The sequence below is a fragment of the Coregonus lavaretus genome (assembly GCF_964263955.1).
Source record: "Coregonus lavaretus genome assembly, chromosome: 15".
Classification (NCBI taxonomy): Eukaryota; Metazoa; Chordata; class Actinopteri; order Salmoniformes; family Salmonidae; genus Coregonus; species Coregonus lavaretus.
Window position 1 is genome coordinate 39,462,643 of NC_140002.1, and position 17,960 is coordinate 39,480,602.

General features: G+C 44.4%; 1 protein-coding gene across 3 annotated transcripts in view; it reads right to left on the reverse strand.

Moving 5' to 3' along the window:
* Nucleotides 1-17,960, reverse strand: part of LOC311143215 (spectrin beta chain, non-erythrocytic 1-like) — a 59,778-nt gene that overhangs the window by 26,311 nt on the left and 15,507 nt on the right. For all 3 annotated transcript variants that reach the window (XM_084179017.1, XM_084179016.1, XM_084179018.1), the window contains exons 2-3: nt 1,456-1,607; nt 1,023-1,196 (exon numbers count right to left, since the gene is read on the reverse strand). In XM_084179017.1, the coding sequence (XP_084035143.1) occupies nt 1,023-1,196; nt 1,456-1,607 (326 nt within the window). The remainder of the gene's footprint in view (nt 1-1,022; nt 1,197-1,455; nt 1,608-17,960) is intronic.

Below are 17,960 nucleotides of genomic sequence, written 5' to 3' on the forward strand. Positions count from 1 at the left end.
CTGCGAAGCAGTGCCTTAGACCACTGCGCCACTCAGGAGACACACAACACACAAATGTTTCTTAAAAAGACTAGAAAATAAGTAGTCAATTTCTTCTCAACCATGAAAGACTATCATGCATGTTGTTGATGTTAGTTCTGTGTGTGCAGTTAAGGGCAAGGCGTGCTGCTTTGTTTTGAGCCAGCTGAAGCTTTGCTAGGTCTTTCTTTGCTGCACCTGACCATATTACCAGACAGTAATCAAGCTTGGACAAGACCTGAACAACTAGTACAATTGTTGTGTAAAAAACACAGAACATAACAGACATACCTCTCCCTATCTTCACAACAACTTTGTCAATATGACTTGACCATGATAACTGACCATCCAATGTTACTCCTAGGAGTTCAGCTTCTTCAACTGGTTCAATGGTCACACCCTTTATGCACAACTCCAGTTGAGGTTTAGGTCTAAGAGAATGCTTTGGTTTTAGATGCATTTAAGACCAGTTTATTCTTAATTACCCATTCTAACATTGACTGTAACTCCTTGCTAAGAGTCTCAGTAAGTTCACTGGCTGTAGGTGCTGATGTGTAGAGTGTGCAATCATCAGCACACATAGTTATTTTAGCTTCTTGTAAGACAAGTGGCAAATCATTAGTAAAAATAGAGAAGAGTAAGAGTGGTAATTGCTTCTATTCCCATTAGTTTTGCCTAGGGGCAGGAACATGCTGAGACCTGATGTCCCAGAGCCAGGCTGAGTGATGAGATAACAGAGTAGGAGTAGGGGGTGAGGAATAGGACAGGACTGGGCATGGTTGGGTGACCCAGATGGGGTTGAGGAATGGGACAGGACTGGGCTTGGAGTGGGTGGGGTGACCCAGGTGGGGTTGAGGAATGGCACAGGACTGGGTAGGGTGGAGTGACCCAGGTGGAAGTGAGGAATGGGACAGGACTGGGCAGGGTAATATTCACGAGCACCCTCTACTAGGAAGGCATACAGAAAGGCATTGTACAGAACATTGCAAGGAGTCACACGCTACCTGGAAGCGGAGGATGATGGTCCAGATGAGACCCAGGGTGAGGCGGTGGTTTCCGTCCACGATGTCATGAGAGCCCATGTTCTCCAGGTGGACCTTCTGCTCCTTGAGGAACTGCAGGGCCTTGTCCACGTTCTCCAGGCAGTGGATACGCATACGCCCCTTGGTGGGCTTTGGCTGGAGAGAGAAGGGGGAAGTCAGGTTTGTGTGAGTGAGTGATGGAAAGAGACATGGATAACAGAGGGAGAGGAAGGGGGTATAGGAATGAAGACCGATGTCATGTTAAGCAGGGTGGAGGACATGAATGCAGGAATGAGAGAGGGGTTTGTTCAGGACCGACAAGGTGAGTCATGAGTGATGGGTCAGGGTTGTCAGGGTTAAGGTCAGGGTTAGAGTCAGGAGTCAGAGTTAGGAGGACAGAGTGTGAGTTACTGACCAGCTGTTCTCCTGACAGCACCTCCAGCAGGCGGATGAGCATGCGTCCATCTCTCAGGTCAGTGTACAGGTCCCCGATGCGGCACGTCACACGGCCCAGGTGAGAGTTCACCCACTTAGTGAAGGTCTTCTTCTGTACTGCTTCACGCTCATCTGGAGTGGAGAGCAGAGGGGAAGGTGGGTTACAGCGAGGGTAAACCAATCATAAGCCAGCTCATTGTGACTTGCTGGCAAGTGTGAAGTCATTCATTGCTTTGTAATAACCTACTCCCCGTCCAATACTGTCAGCAAAATAAATATAGAGGGGATGCAATTTTGCTCGAGACAAACACTGATGTAGTCTTATACGGCCATTAAAAAGCCTGAATCACCCCTCAGACTGAGACTGATGACAGAGTCAGTAAATCACGGTGACCTGAGCTCCGGTACACAGCACTTCATTTCACAGATAAGCTATGCCATTAGGTCATTGGAATCATTGAATTGACAGACAACTTAGCAGAGGGTTCTTTAGGCCCCTAACTGAACCTGTGACTGGGCTGCTGACGCGGCTTCCGCCAGTCGCCTGAGAGTCTGGATGGGCGACCAGCCTTGAATAGCCACGCTAACGGCTCACAATGATGCTAACAAACACAAGCCCTGGGTGAAAATCAATGATGCAATATCGCAGGAAGACAGGATGAAATGCGTTGCGTTTAAAGGAGAACACTTCACTATAATGTTCCAGGAAGATAAAGGGTACACCATGAAGCAGTGGCAGAGATATGGAGCAGAGGAGTGAGACGCTACACCTGCCTCTAAACAAGGAGACCTCAATGGGACCACACACATAATAAACAAGGCAACAGTAAACATGTCATCCCTACAAATGATGCAGCCCCTCCCCCTTGGGCCAACAGATATTGCTAGTGACTAACACATTTCAGTTAATTACTATAGCTCCCGCCTTGGGCCAATCAGTGCAATTTTGTAAATGCCAGATCTCTATGGAAAGATGCATCATTCACCCAAGTTTCGTCAAAATTGGGCCAGAACCACTATTTAGTACCTGTATTGTGATATACGCTACACTCCTCATGCTAATGGGCTATGTTCCTTGTGACCTAGGCTCAGGTTGTCTGGCAGAAAATCTCTCCTCAAGGCAAAGTTGCGTCACAGAGTGACTAGGGCTAAATGACTAGGAAACTCCATCTGTCTCATGCCTCACCCACCCCTGGAGCAGGAGGTCTATTAGGCTGAGCCGTGCCCCACCTGGGTCCAGGCTAACAGCTCCTACACTGGGTCCAGGGACAGAGATAGGCAGCACCACACCACATCACCTGGCCAGTGGCCTGCTGGTGCCCTGCCCGATGACAGGCACAGCGACTGGGCCGGGGAGCAGCTGGCTGCATGGCAGAACGTTGGTAATCCTGAGCTGATTTATGGCAGTCCTTGAAGGATTAGGTGGCCACTTTACAAGGTTTAAGGAAGCACCCCTCTTCCTGCTGAGGATCCTTTCAATCAAACGCTAATGGTTTTTTTCAGGAGAGGAGGGTGGCTGGGGGAGGGAGGGACAGTGACGGGCAGGCAGAGAGGGCCAGCAGCAGGTCACTCCGAGATGACAGCCTGCAGACTTCACAGCTCTCTTTGGGTGACACTAAGATGGAGTGAGACGTGGGGGAATAGTATTGGTGTCGATCCCTTGCTTTGACATGGGTGTGCCCTATCAGGGAGGGAGGTGGGTTTTCAACTTTAAAAACGCTCTACATGTATTTATCAAATACCAACTCAGAGACTGCTGTGGCAGCTGTTTTATTTACGTAGGGTCTAGGAGGAGGTCGTCATAATGAGTTAGGCCTTGCTAGCTCTACAAACATGTTTTTTTTTGCAGGGCTTCTGCTGCTAGACCAGAAGAAAGGCTACACACTTACAAACTAACTTCAAACATTCCAAAACGTAACTTTTAAACCATGTCATAGCAGATAGCTAATTAATACATGCCCAGAGGGTCTACCGTGGAGTATAATGCTCCTCGCCAGTCTAAGCAGCAGCCTATTGTTGGATGAAATTGTTGGGTTCTACAGTAAGCGGGATTACTTCTAATGAGATGGACTGAGGTTTGCTCTTATCAGACCAGATACAGGAAAGCCCAGGCGATAATGTAGGACCATTAAATCTAACTGAACCCCTATTTAATGAGCACGTCCCATGATGACATGCTAAACGTCTTATCTGAGTGGCGGAGATCAGTAAGAAACCAGTTCAGCGAGTTGACACCCTGAAGTGATGCATGACAACACACGACTAAAACGTCAGCTGTCCCACGTCAACGTGAACCCAGACACCAAATACAAATGGACCCATTCTGGAATATCACTCAATTTTTCTTTCACTACAAAGTAATAACCCAAATTCACCAGTGTGAACACTGCCATTCGGTTGTTGACGAGGAAATCTGCTCCAGCTCACCCCAATTCAATTCCCCTAAACCCCTCTGAGCTTGACCTGTGACCCGTGAAGCAGCTCTGACCTCTCCTGTACCCCTCTACTACATCTGACAAGGAGGACTGAAATGTTATTTCTCCCTCTAGAAACACTGCTAGGGGGTACAGGGGATGCACTGCAGTATGTCACTGCTTGACGGGCTGTAATTATAATGGGATGTTTGACGGCTATAAATTGTTAAACATTAGATAAAGAGAGCAATTACCAAATAAATGGAATTCCATGGCTGTGAATCTGGCTGCTCATGACTGGGTTTAGCAACAAAACACTTGCCAGGTTCTCTGGGACTCGGGAAAAAGGTCTTCGGGAGGCTCGAGTGTGTGTGACCATAACCAGTGGTTGTTATCTAGCACAAAAAGGGGAGGATAACCTCCCCCTCCTGGACTGAGTCTGTGCTTGGATCTGGCAACCTTGACAGCTTCAGGGTCCCGGCCAAGCCTGGCTGGAGTGGAGCAGACAGACAGTGGCCTGAACTTCACCTCAGTACATGATGATCAGCTGTTCTAAGTGCCATTCCTATAAATCCCCATGATACGTGTTGATAGAACAAACAATCCACAGCTCAGAAGCTGAAAACTTGAAAGGTGAAAATGAATGTACTCTACAGAGAGATCTAAACAAGGTCACTGTGAAATACAACGGTCAGGTGGGCGCAGAAAGCACAGAGTCGGAGCACAGAGAGAGAGAGGAGGGCCAAGTGTGCAATGCAGTGCCAGTGGTGACCTGTTTCATCAGGATAGAGCTGCTTTGCAATGCAAATGGTGTGTAGCTTTCAGCAGCTAGAAACTGGGCACAGTACCATACACACACACTCAGAGGGACCAATCAGTTAAAATAAATGGTCCTCATAAGCCAATCACCTCCAAACAAAGTGAGGATGAGCCCTTTTTTAAATTTCAATCTTGTCTCATCACTGCAATTCCCCAACGGGCTCGGGAGAGGCGAAGGTCGAGTCATGCGTCCTCTGAAACATGACCCGCCAAACCGCGCTTCTTAACACCCGCCCGGTTAACCCGGAAGCCAGCCGCACCAATGTGTCGGAGGAAACACTGTTCAACTGAGGACCGAAGGCAGCCTGCAGGTGATGAGCCAAGTAAACCACCCCCCCCGGGCCAAACCCTCCCCTAACCTGTACGACGCTGTGCCAATTGTGTGCCGCCCTACGGGACTCCCGGGTCTGTAGTGACGCCTCAAGCACTGCGATGCACAGCAAACATACCTAGAGACACACCTGTATACAAACCACTACATCTAAGCCATGACCTTACATAGAGATATTATTCTGGACGATAAATCTAAATATTATTTTTGACAATACCGCAACATATTTTTTGCGCTAGTCAGCTGTACCTGCACCAAAACTCCAGTATTTTTCCTTAATAGCTTGTTGTCAATCTTCTTTTTAAATAGTGAGCCAATTTGTTTTCAGCACCTAGCTGACAAGGGAAAAGCTTGTTGACGTATGGCTTAACTAAACCATATTATGCGGTAAATGTGCAGTGATTGAAATTGCGAGCCCTCTTTTTGGACTGTGGTGATGGGTCCGTTTTATGCGATAATATTGCGATAATTTGACTCTTATGCGGTTACAGTGCAGTGAATTGTTGATTTTGCACACACAAATGCGATCGCAGAATCCTGGAAGGACTGAGTAGGTTCTTGTCAAGGCTCTATACTGAATGAAGCGAGACCGTTGCTGTTGTGAAAGGAAATCGCACCTTTTCTTGCGTTGCAGACTTTGCAATAAACAAGCTGAAGGGACAATGACAGAAATCATGAGTCATCATCACCATCTTCCAACAAACACTGGAGGAGCTCATGACTTTCCAGATTCTCTCTTTATGTGCTCTTCAGGATTTCAATCCTATGTGTCTGTGTGATAGGATACACAACACACTCAAAACAAGCAGCAAGAGCACACAGGTAAGTGACACTGTGTGGCTTCAGTGGCAATCACACCCTTAAGCTAGATTTCAGAGACAGATAGCCGGTAACACATTAGTGTCTTGTGAGCACACCCCCCCCCAAAAAAAATATTTGGTGGTAAAATAAGCTCTATACTTGAATTGACTATTCTATAGTACCCAGCCAGAATAACAATGACAAGGCCGAGTAACAGGAGTGTGATACGTCTGGGATTGAGTCTGGATAAAAAGCATTATAAATGCTAAACAGTCATCACGTCCACTGCCTCCTTACCTCCCCGGGCACCAGAAGCAAAGACAGAGGAACGACAGACAGGCAGGCAGACTATGAGACATGTCCACGGCTACACATCAGTCTATAATCATTCCGTCTGCTTTACCTCACTCTAATTCAGGTGTGAATGATTACATTTCGAGGTGACATTTTAATTTTCTTTCCTCTCCTTTTCCTAACCCTTGAGAAGCCCCTGGCCCTGGGTGCATGAGTGTTGGGTTTCATAGGCTTGTGTAACAATGGTGGTATAAGTTACTCGCCTGCTCCGTCTCCCTCTCTCTCCCCCAGGCCTTTTGTGTGTCTGAAGACAAAGATTGAGAGGAGTAGGACAGATCGGCTTGGCTGTGTGTGACAGTCAGACAGTCAGCAGCAGCCCATCTGCGGCTTAAGGACGGTTATGACCCGACTTGACACACGAACACATGGACCAGCATTTGTGCGTGCACTTAGACACGTATGCATCTACGCACAAATGCAGAACTTGAATGGAATCTAAAAACAGTCACAGACCCACCCTTGTTCTTAACCAAACCACACTGTTCTCTGAATAGAGCCAGCCAGGCGCAAACATAGTGCAGCGACAAAGTCAAAGAAACACCTCTGAACTCAGTGGTGATAAGTCATCCAACGATTTAATCAAATCAACCTATCACACAGACACATAGGATTGAAATCACGAAGAGCACATAAAGAGAGAATCTGGAAAGTCACATATTAGCATTAGGAACAGAAAAACTTATCTCCCGACACTATTCTGACTCAAGGAAACAGATAAGGTTGAGCAGATACTAGCTGTCCTGGGAGACTTGGGGAGTCAGGTATAGAGAGGTCTTCCTCAAGGCCCAGCCACAAGGTTCTTAAACCTCCCAGTTGTCATGGACACACACACTTCCTAATGACTCCCAAGGTAAACACTGTGATAGGATGGGAAAATATGGCATTACACCACAATAACGGCTCTATGGCTTCCACAGGCCAGAGAAGATGTTGGGAAATATAATTTTCTCCTCATAGGACGCCACAGCCTCACTGACAGTCCTTGTTTGTCCTGGGTCTTTGTGAGAACATCTGCCATGTCACATCCCCCCCCCCCCTCTGGGCATCATACCTGCCCTGGCACTCCCAAAAACAAACAGGTAATAATAGCCTCTTCACTCTCGCTCCTTTATCTCTCGCACACAACAAGTGCCAGACAATAGCGTGTGGGTTTCCTTCAGAGCTGAGCGTGCGGTTACCTTTCCAGAGGTAAGCTGGGGAGCTGCAGAGGGAGCCTGGTCAATGAACCACCTGAGGTGGATTACAATGCTGGGGAGGGAGGGTGGAGGGGGGTAGGGGGTGCACATTCCTCCTGATGCCGGTCGTGTTGTGACAGCACCCAGCCCTAAGGAGGAGGAGGTGGTGGTAACAAGGTGCTAACAGAATCCAGGCTCAACCCTTCCCTGCCCCACTTCTAATAGCAGGCCCGGTCAGAAGGATACACAAAATTGTGTTCGTTGTCCGTAGCTTATGCCTGCCCATACCATAACCCCAACGCCACCATGGGGCACTCTGTTCACAACATTGACATCAGCAAACCGCTCACCCACACGACGCCATACACGCTGTCTGCAATCTACCCAGTACAGTTGAAACCAGGATTCATCCGTGAAGAGCACACTTCTCCAGCGTGCCAGTGGCCATCGAAGGTGAGCATTTCCCCACTGAAGTGGAACTGCGGTCAGGTCAAGACGCTGGTGAGGATGACAAGAATGCAGAGGAGTTTTCCTGAGACAGTTTGTGCAGAACTTCTTTGGTTATACAAACCCACTCAGCTTCATCAGCTGTCCAGGTGACTGGTCTCAGACCAAACCCCGCAGGTGAAGAAGCCGGATGTGGAGGTCCTGGGCTGGTGTGGTTACACGTGGTTGTGAGGCCGGTTGGACATACTGCCAAATTCTCTAAAACGATGTTGGAGGCGGCTTAAGGTAGAGGAATTAACAAATTCTCTGACAACAGCTCTGGTCGCTGCAGTCAGCATGCCAATTGCACGCTCTCTCAAAACTTGAGACATCTGTGGCATTGTGTTGTGTGACAAAACTGCATTGTCCCCAGCATCTGTATAATGATCATGCCGTTTAATCAGCTTCTTGATATGCCACACCTGTCAGGTGGATGGATTATCTTGGCAAAGGAGAAATGCTGATTAACAGGGATGTAAACAAATTTTTGCACAAATTTTTTGTTTGTATGGAACATTTCTGTGTTCTTTTATTTCAGCTCATGAAACATGGGACCAACACTTTACATGTGTATGACAGGAAGGTGCTCCTAATGTTTGGTATACTCAGTGTGCTGCAAAGTTGTCTAAGAGCTAAAAACAGGGCGATCTTGTCTGTCGGCACCATCTTGTCATACAAAAACAAAATGCTTGAGTCCAACCTGCTACCCTCCAATTTAACCCCAACAACACCCGATGGCATCTGTGCTGAAACACTGATAAAAACAGTGATCTGAAGGTAATCCAGCCAGAAATGCAGCCATTGCTAATCCTGTGTCTGTGAGGCCCATGCAGGCTGAGCACTATCTCTCAGATGGGCAGATAGTGAACCTTCCTGGCAGGTAGCTACAGTAGACTGCATTGTAACATGTGGCCTACATAACATACAGTTTAGCCATCTACTGTCAGAACAATGGTGGAAGCGGGAAATAATGACAAGCCGTGACAAGAAAAGTGGACGGTTATAGATGAGGGCATCAGGTCCTATGATGGCTTGTTGAGGAAGTGGGTCCACTTGAAAACCTCATGATCCTTGACTGCACTGATACGGTATATCATTTCAGAGAAAAGTTCCATGCCCTTCACACCATATTGACAGCAAACTTGAGGCACTGTATACACAACACGCTCTCTGTGGCCCAACACAATAATGTCAGAACAGTCCTTTAGCCCTGTGCCAGTACTGATGATTACATCATGTCTACCAGAGACAGAGAGAGATGATTGACGTGTTTATTTCCCTTGTGCCTCGAATTGAACATGTCCACCTTTGTCCCTTCCTACTGTATCCTCCTGTATTCTACAGTCTGATCCATATCATGGCTTATCAGTTCTAGTCTCTCCAGTCTGTCTGTCATGCAGTGGCAGGTGCAGTAGAACATATAGTGGTACAGTCCTGTGCCAGGTAGCTCTGCTGACTGATGTGTTGCTCCAAGCCTGGCACCTCTCACCACTCCATGGCTCCCACAGGGCTGACTTGAGGACAGGACACAGAATGGGCTTTGGCCTGAGGGAGACGTAGGATTACTAAGGTAGTGCAATAGATCTCTAGACACAATAGATATTAGGAGCATTATCAGAACTGAACACATCCCTGTGTGTGTGTGTTTCCTGGGTACACCCATTTCCTCCTACCACTATCTGGCCAGGCTGCCTGGTATTGGCCGTCTGCTAATCATTCCTCTCGAGTCCTCTTCTCCTCCTTTCATCTCCTGCTCCTGTCATCTCTTCCCCTCTCTAGTGTTTCAGTCATATAGCTGTGGCAATGCTCCACGGCAAATTCATTGCTGCCATGCAAAAAAAATATTTCTAACTAGGCGCACTTTTAAAATGGTGGAACAGTCCACATTTACTTTTCCTCTGCAAACAAAACGAATTATGAATAGGAAAAAAATTCAGAGAACCCCATAGTATAATAGTTTTATCTATTTGCCTTAGGGCTGTCCCTGACTATTTAAAAAATATTGGTCGACCGAATCATCCTGTTCTTTCGACAAATTGATTGTTTGAAATGTTTAAACTTATTTTTCCATATGTAGACAGACACCTTATGTGTTTGAATAAAATCAACTACATATGCACTGAGCTTGTCTGATGCTTTAAGCATACTGTTTGATTAAATAATTAAGACACAAAAATGACTAAAGAAAGAGCCCGACGGTCACACTGTGTTTAAATAAATGACAGTGAGTGCCTGTGTGACTGGTGCACGTTGTCTCGCTCTCCTCCCTACTGCAGAGAAAAGGCACCACAGCACAGCAAGTGTTTATTGCGCTGTCCGTGCTGAAGCTGCAACATCATTTCAGCCATTTAGTTTCTTACTTGTTTCTGACTAAAAAGTTATGTTACCGAAATCCCTAATTTGTTTAGGAAAAACTTTCCCTATTCCCTCAACCCTTGCTCTCTTTACGTGAAACATGTAAGCATCGCAGATGTTTACTGGTTGCTCAGGAGGGAAAGGGGAAGTCAGATCTGTGGAAGACATTTGACTTAGTTGTGGAAACTACTGGAGATCAAGAAAAAGTAGGGTATAGGAGCAAGCGTTGCGTGAGTATTATGTGTGCCAAACAGTTGCTGTTAGATTACAATATGATTATTTTTTCTGAACATTTGGAACAGTGTAAAATAAGTAAGAGAGTCTGTTCAAAAAAGAAATAAATATATAAAGCCTTTAATACAGCTGACTAAAAACAGTTGCATGCATTCGTGAATTGCGGTTTATTTATTGTTTAGGCTAATTATTCAAAGCTCCCTTTGTCATTTAATTTAAAAACTAAAACGTTTGATTGCATTTCAAAGCATGAATGTCTCGTCTGCTGTGTGAAGGCATGAACGAAATAATGATTGATACAGTAGCCTATATATTGAAATATAGGCCTAAGTAAGTTACGGTATTAAGACTAAACAGGACGCGCTCTTAGGCCTACAGCTCGATGGCGGTTATACAAGGCTGCTATACTAAGCCTACTAATGATAACGACATTACTTATTATTATAATGATGATCATAATAATAATTGTAATAATAACAAGAAGGAGATCAAGAAAAAGGACATTTAAAAAACAGGTGCTGTTAGATTATCTGTTTGGAACAATGTAAACAACACTAAATATATTATAAGTAAAACCAGTCTGTTCTAACGAAATTTATTACAGCATAGCAAAGATTAAAAACAGCCAAATCTGTGAAATTGCTTTATCAGGCATTTGCCGTTGCATGAGGCTTCGTGCTCACGGAATCAGTAGGCTATTAAACAAACACTCAAACAGGCAACAGAAGTCTGTCTTATTTCTGTAGATATATATGAATGATTTATAAAGCCAGGCACATTTAACAGTTAGGCTATCGATTAGACCTAATTAAGTTGGGGTTCCTCTCTCCGCAATTCTCTTAGATAATTAGGCTAAGGCAAGGGCTGTTTCCTCATCTCTGCTGCTGCTGCCTCCGCCGCATTGTTCTCAATCCCAATATGCTGGTTTACGTTCCTATTATGCACATAGCAACATAAGGAAAGGCGCCAATTCTACGGCACACTGAAGATTATGTTTCAGAACCGTGGACATCGACCGTATCCAATGCGGGAGAAAGCGCAATTTTTTATAAAATAATATTAGATTTATTAGTGTTGCATCATTATTTTTACATAATATAACCATTTACAATTTCAGTATCACGTCTTAGAGTGATGGACTGTGCCATCCCCGTGGACTCCGCAATGGATTAGTCCACTGAGACAGGCGCGAATCAGGCAGGTGTCTTTGTGCACCATTAATTAATTTTTTATAAATACGACTGCTCAACTAAAGAAATCTCTGTCGACCAACAGCCTATCGACCAAACAAATCGACCAGTCGACTAAATGTGGTCAGCCCTAATTTACCTAGTCGTCTTGTTCTGTGTTCTTTTTTTTTTTCTTTCTTTTTTTATATAATATTTTTATTCACAATGAATGAAAGATAACATTTAAAGACATTGTACATTTTTTCCCCTTTTTGGTCGCCCTTTGACCTCCCCCCCCCCAGAATGCCTCCAAACACATTTAAAAAGAAAGGAAAAGTAATTGAGTTACATGTCAGAAAACAAAACAAAAGTATACAACAATGTTACTTCAATACAAGCAAAAATGTAATAGCCTAACAATTTCAGGTGATTAGGTGATTTTATAGGCCTATAGTAGTAATCTCAAGGGGTGGGGCCAAGAGTACTAATCTGGAGGAAGTGTTTGGAGCTGTTCAAAATAGGATATCATCAGGTCCCAGGTGGAATATAATGAGTTGGTTGACCCTCGAATGGTATACTTAATTTTTTCTAATTTTAGGAACAGCATCAGATCTTTGAGCCAAAGAGAGGCTGAGGATTGATAGATTTCCAATCCAATAAAATAATTCTGTGGGCTAACAGGGAGACAAAGGCAATGGCATCCAGCTGTCCATTGGTCAGAGAAGGATTGTTGTTTGGTACTCCAAAAATAGCAATTTCTGCACTAGGCTGCAACTTTATATCAAATGCTTCAGAAAGGGTTTTAAATATAGTGGACCAATAATCTGCCAGACAGGGACCAGAACATGTGGGTCAAGTCCCCCAAGGAGCCTTTACACCTGTCACATGTACCATCAATATTTGGGTAGAAGTTGGACAATCTGGCCTTACTGAAATGGATACGGTGAAGTACCTTAAACTTGATAAGGCTGAGCCGGGCACAAGAGGAGCTTCCATTTACCCTAGGTAAGGTGCCATTCCAGACTTCATCAGAGATCTCTCCACCAAGTTCCCGTTCCCACTCAGATCTGATTTTATTGAGTGACGGGTTATCAAGGGACATGATTATCTCAGAAATACAGGATATGAGTCCCTTATGTTGAAATGGTGTTTTCAAAAGGGCATCCAGACCCGATATGGGTGATAGAATTGGAATGGTTGAGCTTTGAGTGCGAATAAACTGGCAGATTTGGAAATACCTAAATAAACTTGAATGGGGTACATTAAATTTGATAGCGAGGTCTTCGAAATTGGCAAAGGTGCCATCAATATAAAGGTCATTAAACTTAGTAAGGCCATTCCTCTGCCACAGCCTGAAAGCTGAATCGAGTTTTCCTGGAAGGAAGAGGTGATTATTACATATACAGTGGGGAGAACAAGTATTTGATACACTGCCGATTTTGCAGGTTTTCCTACTTACAAAAATCCAGAAAATCACATTGTATGATTTTTAAGTAATTAATTTACATTTTATTGCATGACATAAGTATTTGATCACCTACCAACCAGTAAGAATTCCGGTTCTCACAGACCTGTTAGTTTTTCTTTAAGAAGCCCTCCTGTTCTCCACTCATGACCTGTATTAACTGCACCTGTTTGAACTCGTTACCTGTATAAAAGACACCTGTCCACACACTCAATCAAACAGACTCCAACCTCTCCACAATGGCCAAGACCAGAGAGCTGTGTAAGGACATCAGGGATAAAATTGTAGACCTGCACAAGGCTGGGATGGGCTACAGGACAATAGGCAAGCAGCTTGGTGAGAAGGCAACAACTGTTGGCGCAATTACTAGAAAATGTAAGAAGTTCAAGATGACGGTCAATCACCCTTGGTCTGGGGCTCCATGCAAGATCGCACCTCGTGGGGCATCAATGATCATGAGGAAGGTGAGGGATCGGCCCAGAACTACACGGCAGGACCTGGTCAATGACCTGAAGAGAGCTGGGACCACAGTCTCAAAGAAAACCATTAGTAACACACTACGCCGTCATGGATTAAAATCCTGCAGCGCACGCAAGGTCCCCCTGCTCAAGCCAGCGCATGTCCAGGCCTGTCTGAAGTTTGCCAATGACCATCTGGATGATCCAGAGGAGGAATGGGAGAAGGTCATGTGGTCTGAAGAGACAAAAATAGAGCTTTTTGGTCTAAACTCCACTCGCCGTGTTTGGAGGAAGAAGAAGGATGAGTACAACCCCAAGAACACCATCCCAACCGTGAAGCATGGAGGTGGAAACATCATTCTTTGGGGATGCTTTTCTGCAAAGGGGACAGGACGACTGCACCGTATTGAGGGGAGGATGGATGGGGCCATGTATCGCGAGATCTTGGCCAACAACCTCCTTCCCTCAGTAAGAGCATTGAAGATGGGTCGTGGCTGGGTCTTCCAGCATGACAACGACCCGAAACACACAGCCAGGGCAACTAAGGAGTGGCTCCGTAAGAAGCATCTCAAGGTCCTGGAGTGGCCTAGCCAGTCTCCAGACCTGAATGCAATAGAAAATCTTTGGAGGGAGCTGAAAGTCCGTATTGCCCAGCGACAGCCCCGAAACCTGAAGGATCTGGAGAAGGTCTGTATGGAGGAGTGGGCCAAAATCCCTGCTGCAGTGTGTGCAAACCTGGTCAAGACCTACAGGAAACGTATGATCTCTGTAATTGCAAACAAAGGTTTCTGTACCAAATATTAAGTTCTGCTTTTCTGATGTATCAAATACTTATGTCATGCAATAAAATGCAAATTAATTACTTAAAAATCATACAATGTGATTTTTTGATGCTAGTGGTTGTATTCATTTGGGATCTATCGCATCCCACAACTGTCCCAGACTATGTTTGGAATATTTATTTCCTCGCACAGAATAGGTCGACTTTTGTCCTATGGGGGTAGTAGATTGACATAGGCTAGTGCTTTTGCTGTTCGTTAGGCCTACTCATCTTGTTGGCTGACGATAAGTAAATGTAGACAGTTCTTCCAATATCTTCAATATGCACCTCGGAATTGGATAAGGATGCGCACAGTTGCGTCCCCGATGTGTCTGTCTTCACTTGTAGCCTGGAGAAAGACCCGATCACGTGATGGCGAGCCATGTGAGTGAGAGGTGCTTCGGAGTGTGCAGCACTCAGGGAGGAGGGCACAACGCAGCACTCCGGGCCAAGGGCACAACGGCCACTGGCCACACAAAGGGGATGCCGTCGTGTAATTCAAGGCATTATCAAGTGCTTCTCAAATTGTGAATGATTGAGAGACTGATGAAGTGTGTACAGCCTGTACAAAAAACTAAGCGGAGCTTTTTCAAAATCATCATTGGAGTCGCATCATGCAGCCTTACAATGTATTAAAAATCTAAATATATAGCCCAACGTTTGTAGAACAACTAAAGTTACATTAATAAAATAAAATGTATGCACTCACTAACTGTAAGTCGCTCTGGATAAGAGCGTCTGCTAAATGACTAAAATGAAAATGTAATTCTAAATTAAGCATATAGGAATACCTATTTCTTTGTTAACCGCTCAATACAGAATAGCCGCATGTTCGCACTCCCTCAAATCGTTTCTTTGTTCAATTGTAATTCTTCATACTATAAAATAATGCCACGGAATTCTAAGCAAATCTTGTCTGCTAAATGAACTAGTGTAGCCCACAGCCATTTGGCATAGCCAGATCAGGACAACTCTGAAATAGACTACATTTTCTTCATATCATGCTTCTTTAGACCGGTCTAAAATAAATAAAGGATTTATTGTGAAGGTGTAGGCTATATTACATGGATTTATTTGACTTTTTTTTTTAATGTAAATGTTCCAAAGGTCTGCATCAGTGGCTTGTAGGCTATGTGTGGAAGCCAGGAGATGCTAAATGTGTTTATGTTAATTAACGGTCAATTACCGTGAGACCGACAGTTATTTGCTTGACAATCACTGGCTGACGAAATTTCGTGACCGCCACAGCCCTACCCCTGACCCCGTAAAGTCTGCCCTCCCTCGTATCACCACCACTGGGCTGCCTGCTTGTGTAACCAGCACCTCCAGTCACCTCGTCCTGAGAAAGAATGAGGAAACTATCAGCATCAATCAGTCAGTCTGCCTTTACAGCCTTTTGTAACACACTCCCCACTGATACAGGATTATTATGGGAATCCTCCCCAAGGGCACTACAAAGGCCCTCACCACCTGACAGCCCTCTCTGAGCCTGACTTATAAATGTAGCTCTAGTACCTAGAGAGAAAGAATCTGTCTATTATTTTTGTAGACAGATAAGACCACAACATAATGTTACACTGAAGACATCGGTTTGCTAGAGGCTTTATTCTGGTGGCATTTATTTGAATTGTAGTGAGTGCTTTTCAATTCTGTTTATTGTAATGCTGTTTGGTGTAGCGACATTTACTTTTTGATGCGTTTGCTTGTTATTCTGTTTTCATGCGGATGTTCAACTCAGAATGAAAATGTACCTTGACTTGTAATCTGCTCTGGATAACAGTGTAATGTAGGCGGAGCATAAACGTGATGAATACCTACTGTTGGATGAGTTTTTATTGGGCCAGGAGGTCTACACCTGTTGTATTCGGCATATGTGACAAATACAATTTGATTTGATTTGTTGGTTTGTTTATAAGTGTGTATGCCTGCGCTGCATGTGAGTATGTGTGGGTGAATAATCCCCTCATCAGAAGGCCATTATTAGTGCAGTCAGACGCTGCGCCTTCAACTCTGTAATTGAACGCTGAACTGGGCTTAAGGATCAATTTCTCAGCCAGCTCCCTCAAGCAGCTACAATACAGCCTGTGATTAGAGGCTACAGCCAGGGTACTCATTAGCACCCACCCACCCTCCCACATGCACACGCAGGAAGCAAACGCCAGAAGATATGGTCAAACATAAAACAGACATATACAGTCAGGTCCAAAATTATTGACAACCTTGATAAAGATTAGCAAAAACTTCTAAAATAAGTAAGGGATAATCAACAAGAGGCTATGCGTTCTATGGAAAATTATGAATGATGTGGAAGGTGTGTTCCAAGACAAGCTAGCAGAGTGGAACTGACCTTCCACAGAGTTGCATTATTTTCCAGAGAACGCATAGCCACAAGTTGACTATCCCTTTTATACCATGGCTATAACTTAAACACATTGCCACTAGAAATGTGTTCATTTGCCGCTAGAAATTTGCTCAACGTCCACTGAAGTAGCTAGCAAGTTTATACTAGATAGTGACAGTAGTTGCCTTCGTAACCAAACAACTAAACCATCAGTCCTAACTTGCTATTATGAAAATCGAATTCAACAATGCCAATAATGTTTTCAATTCGACTTTTGCTTTCAAAAGCAGCGCAAACATAGAACATGTAAGAATGAACTATAGCCATTGAATTCTACCATGCAAATATACTGTGTGTTATACGGAAATAATGCATGCTCTAGAATGCCCTTCAAGCCAATCAGAAACGAGTATTCAACAATGCCATGGTATAAGTAAGGGATAAACGCAGACGTTTTGTAGATTACCTTGGTAATAATGGACGCCGAAGGCAAGGTAATGTACAGAACGGAGGCGTTTACCCCGCTTATACCACAGTTGCCAAAGAAAACAATACTAAAGCACACATTTACTGGTAGAAATAAAATGTTTTTGATATTTTCATTTTTATGAGAGAATTCACACTTTCTCATCTTTTGATTCCTAGAGACTATATGTACGTTCTATATGTTCCGTTGCCATGCTCGCTGGCAACGTTCTTGTCACTTCCTTGCTAGCTAGCCAACTAGCTACGGCAAACAGCCATAATAACAGCAAAGTAGCTGCATTTGCATTTGTTCAGGCTGTTTTCTATTGACATTCATTTGGATACATCCATAACAATGAGCTGATGATGCCCAATTTTGCCTGGCATAGATAGAAAAGTTTTACCTCGTCAGGACACTCGATACTGTTCATTACAAGGAGATCACATTGCATTTCAAACGCTAGGCTAGAACCTAGCTAAATAGTTTGTTGCTAGCATACCTGCCAGTATGGCAAATTAATTCAAAAATACCAGTTGCTTAAAACAGCTGGTCGAACTAGAAACATGTGGGAGGATTTGACAGCATTGCACCACTTGCGTCATTACTGCAACACAGGGCCCGGAGAAATTAATGTCCATCCCTCACGATATTAGGTTATCAGATGCTCCCAAAAAATATGTCTGCAAAAACAAATCAATGCCAGCTAGCTACGTTTTTCCTCATTGGACCTGTGTTTACAATGTAACCAATTTCAGTTTGTGTGGTTGTTGGTTTAGCTTTCAGTAACTTTGTAGCAA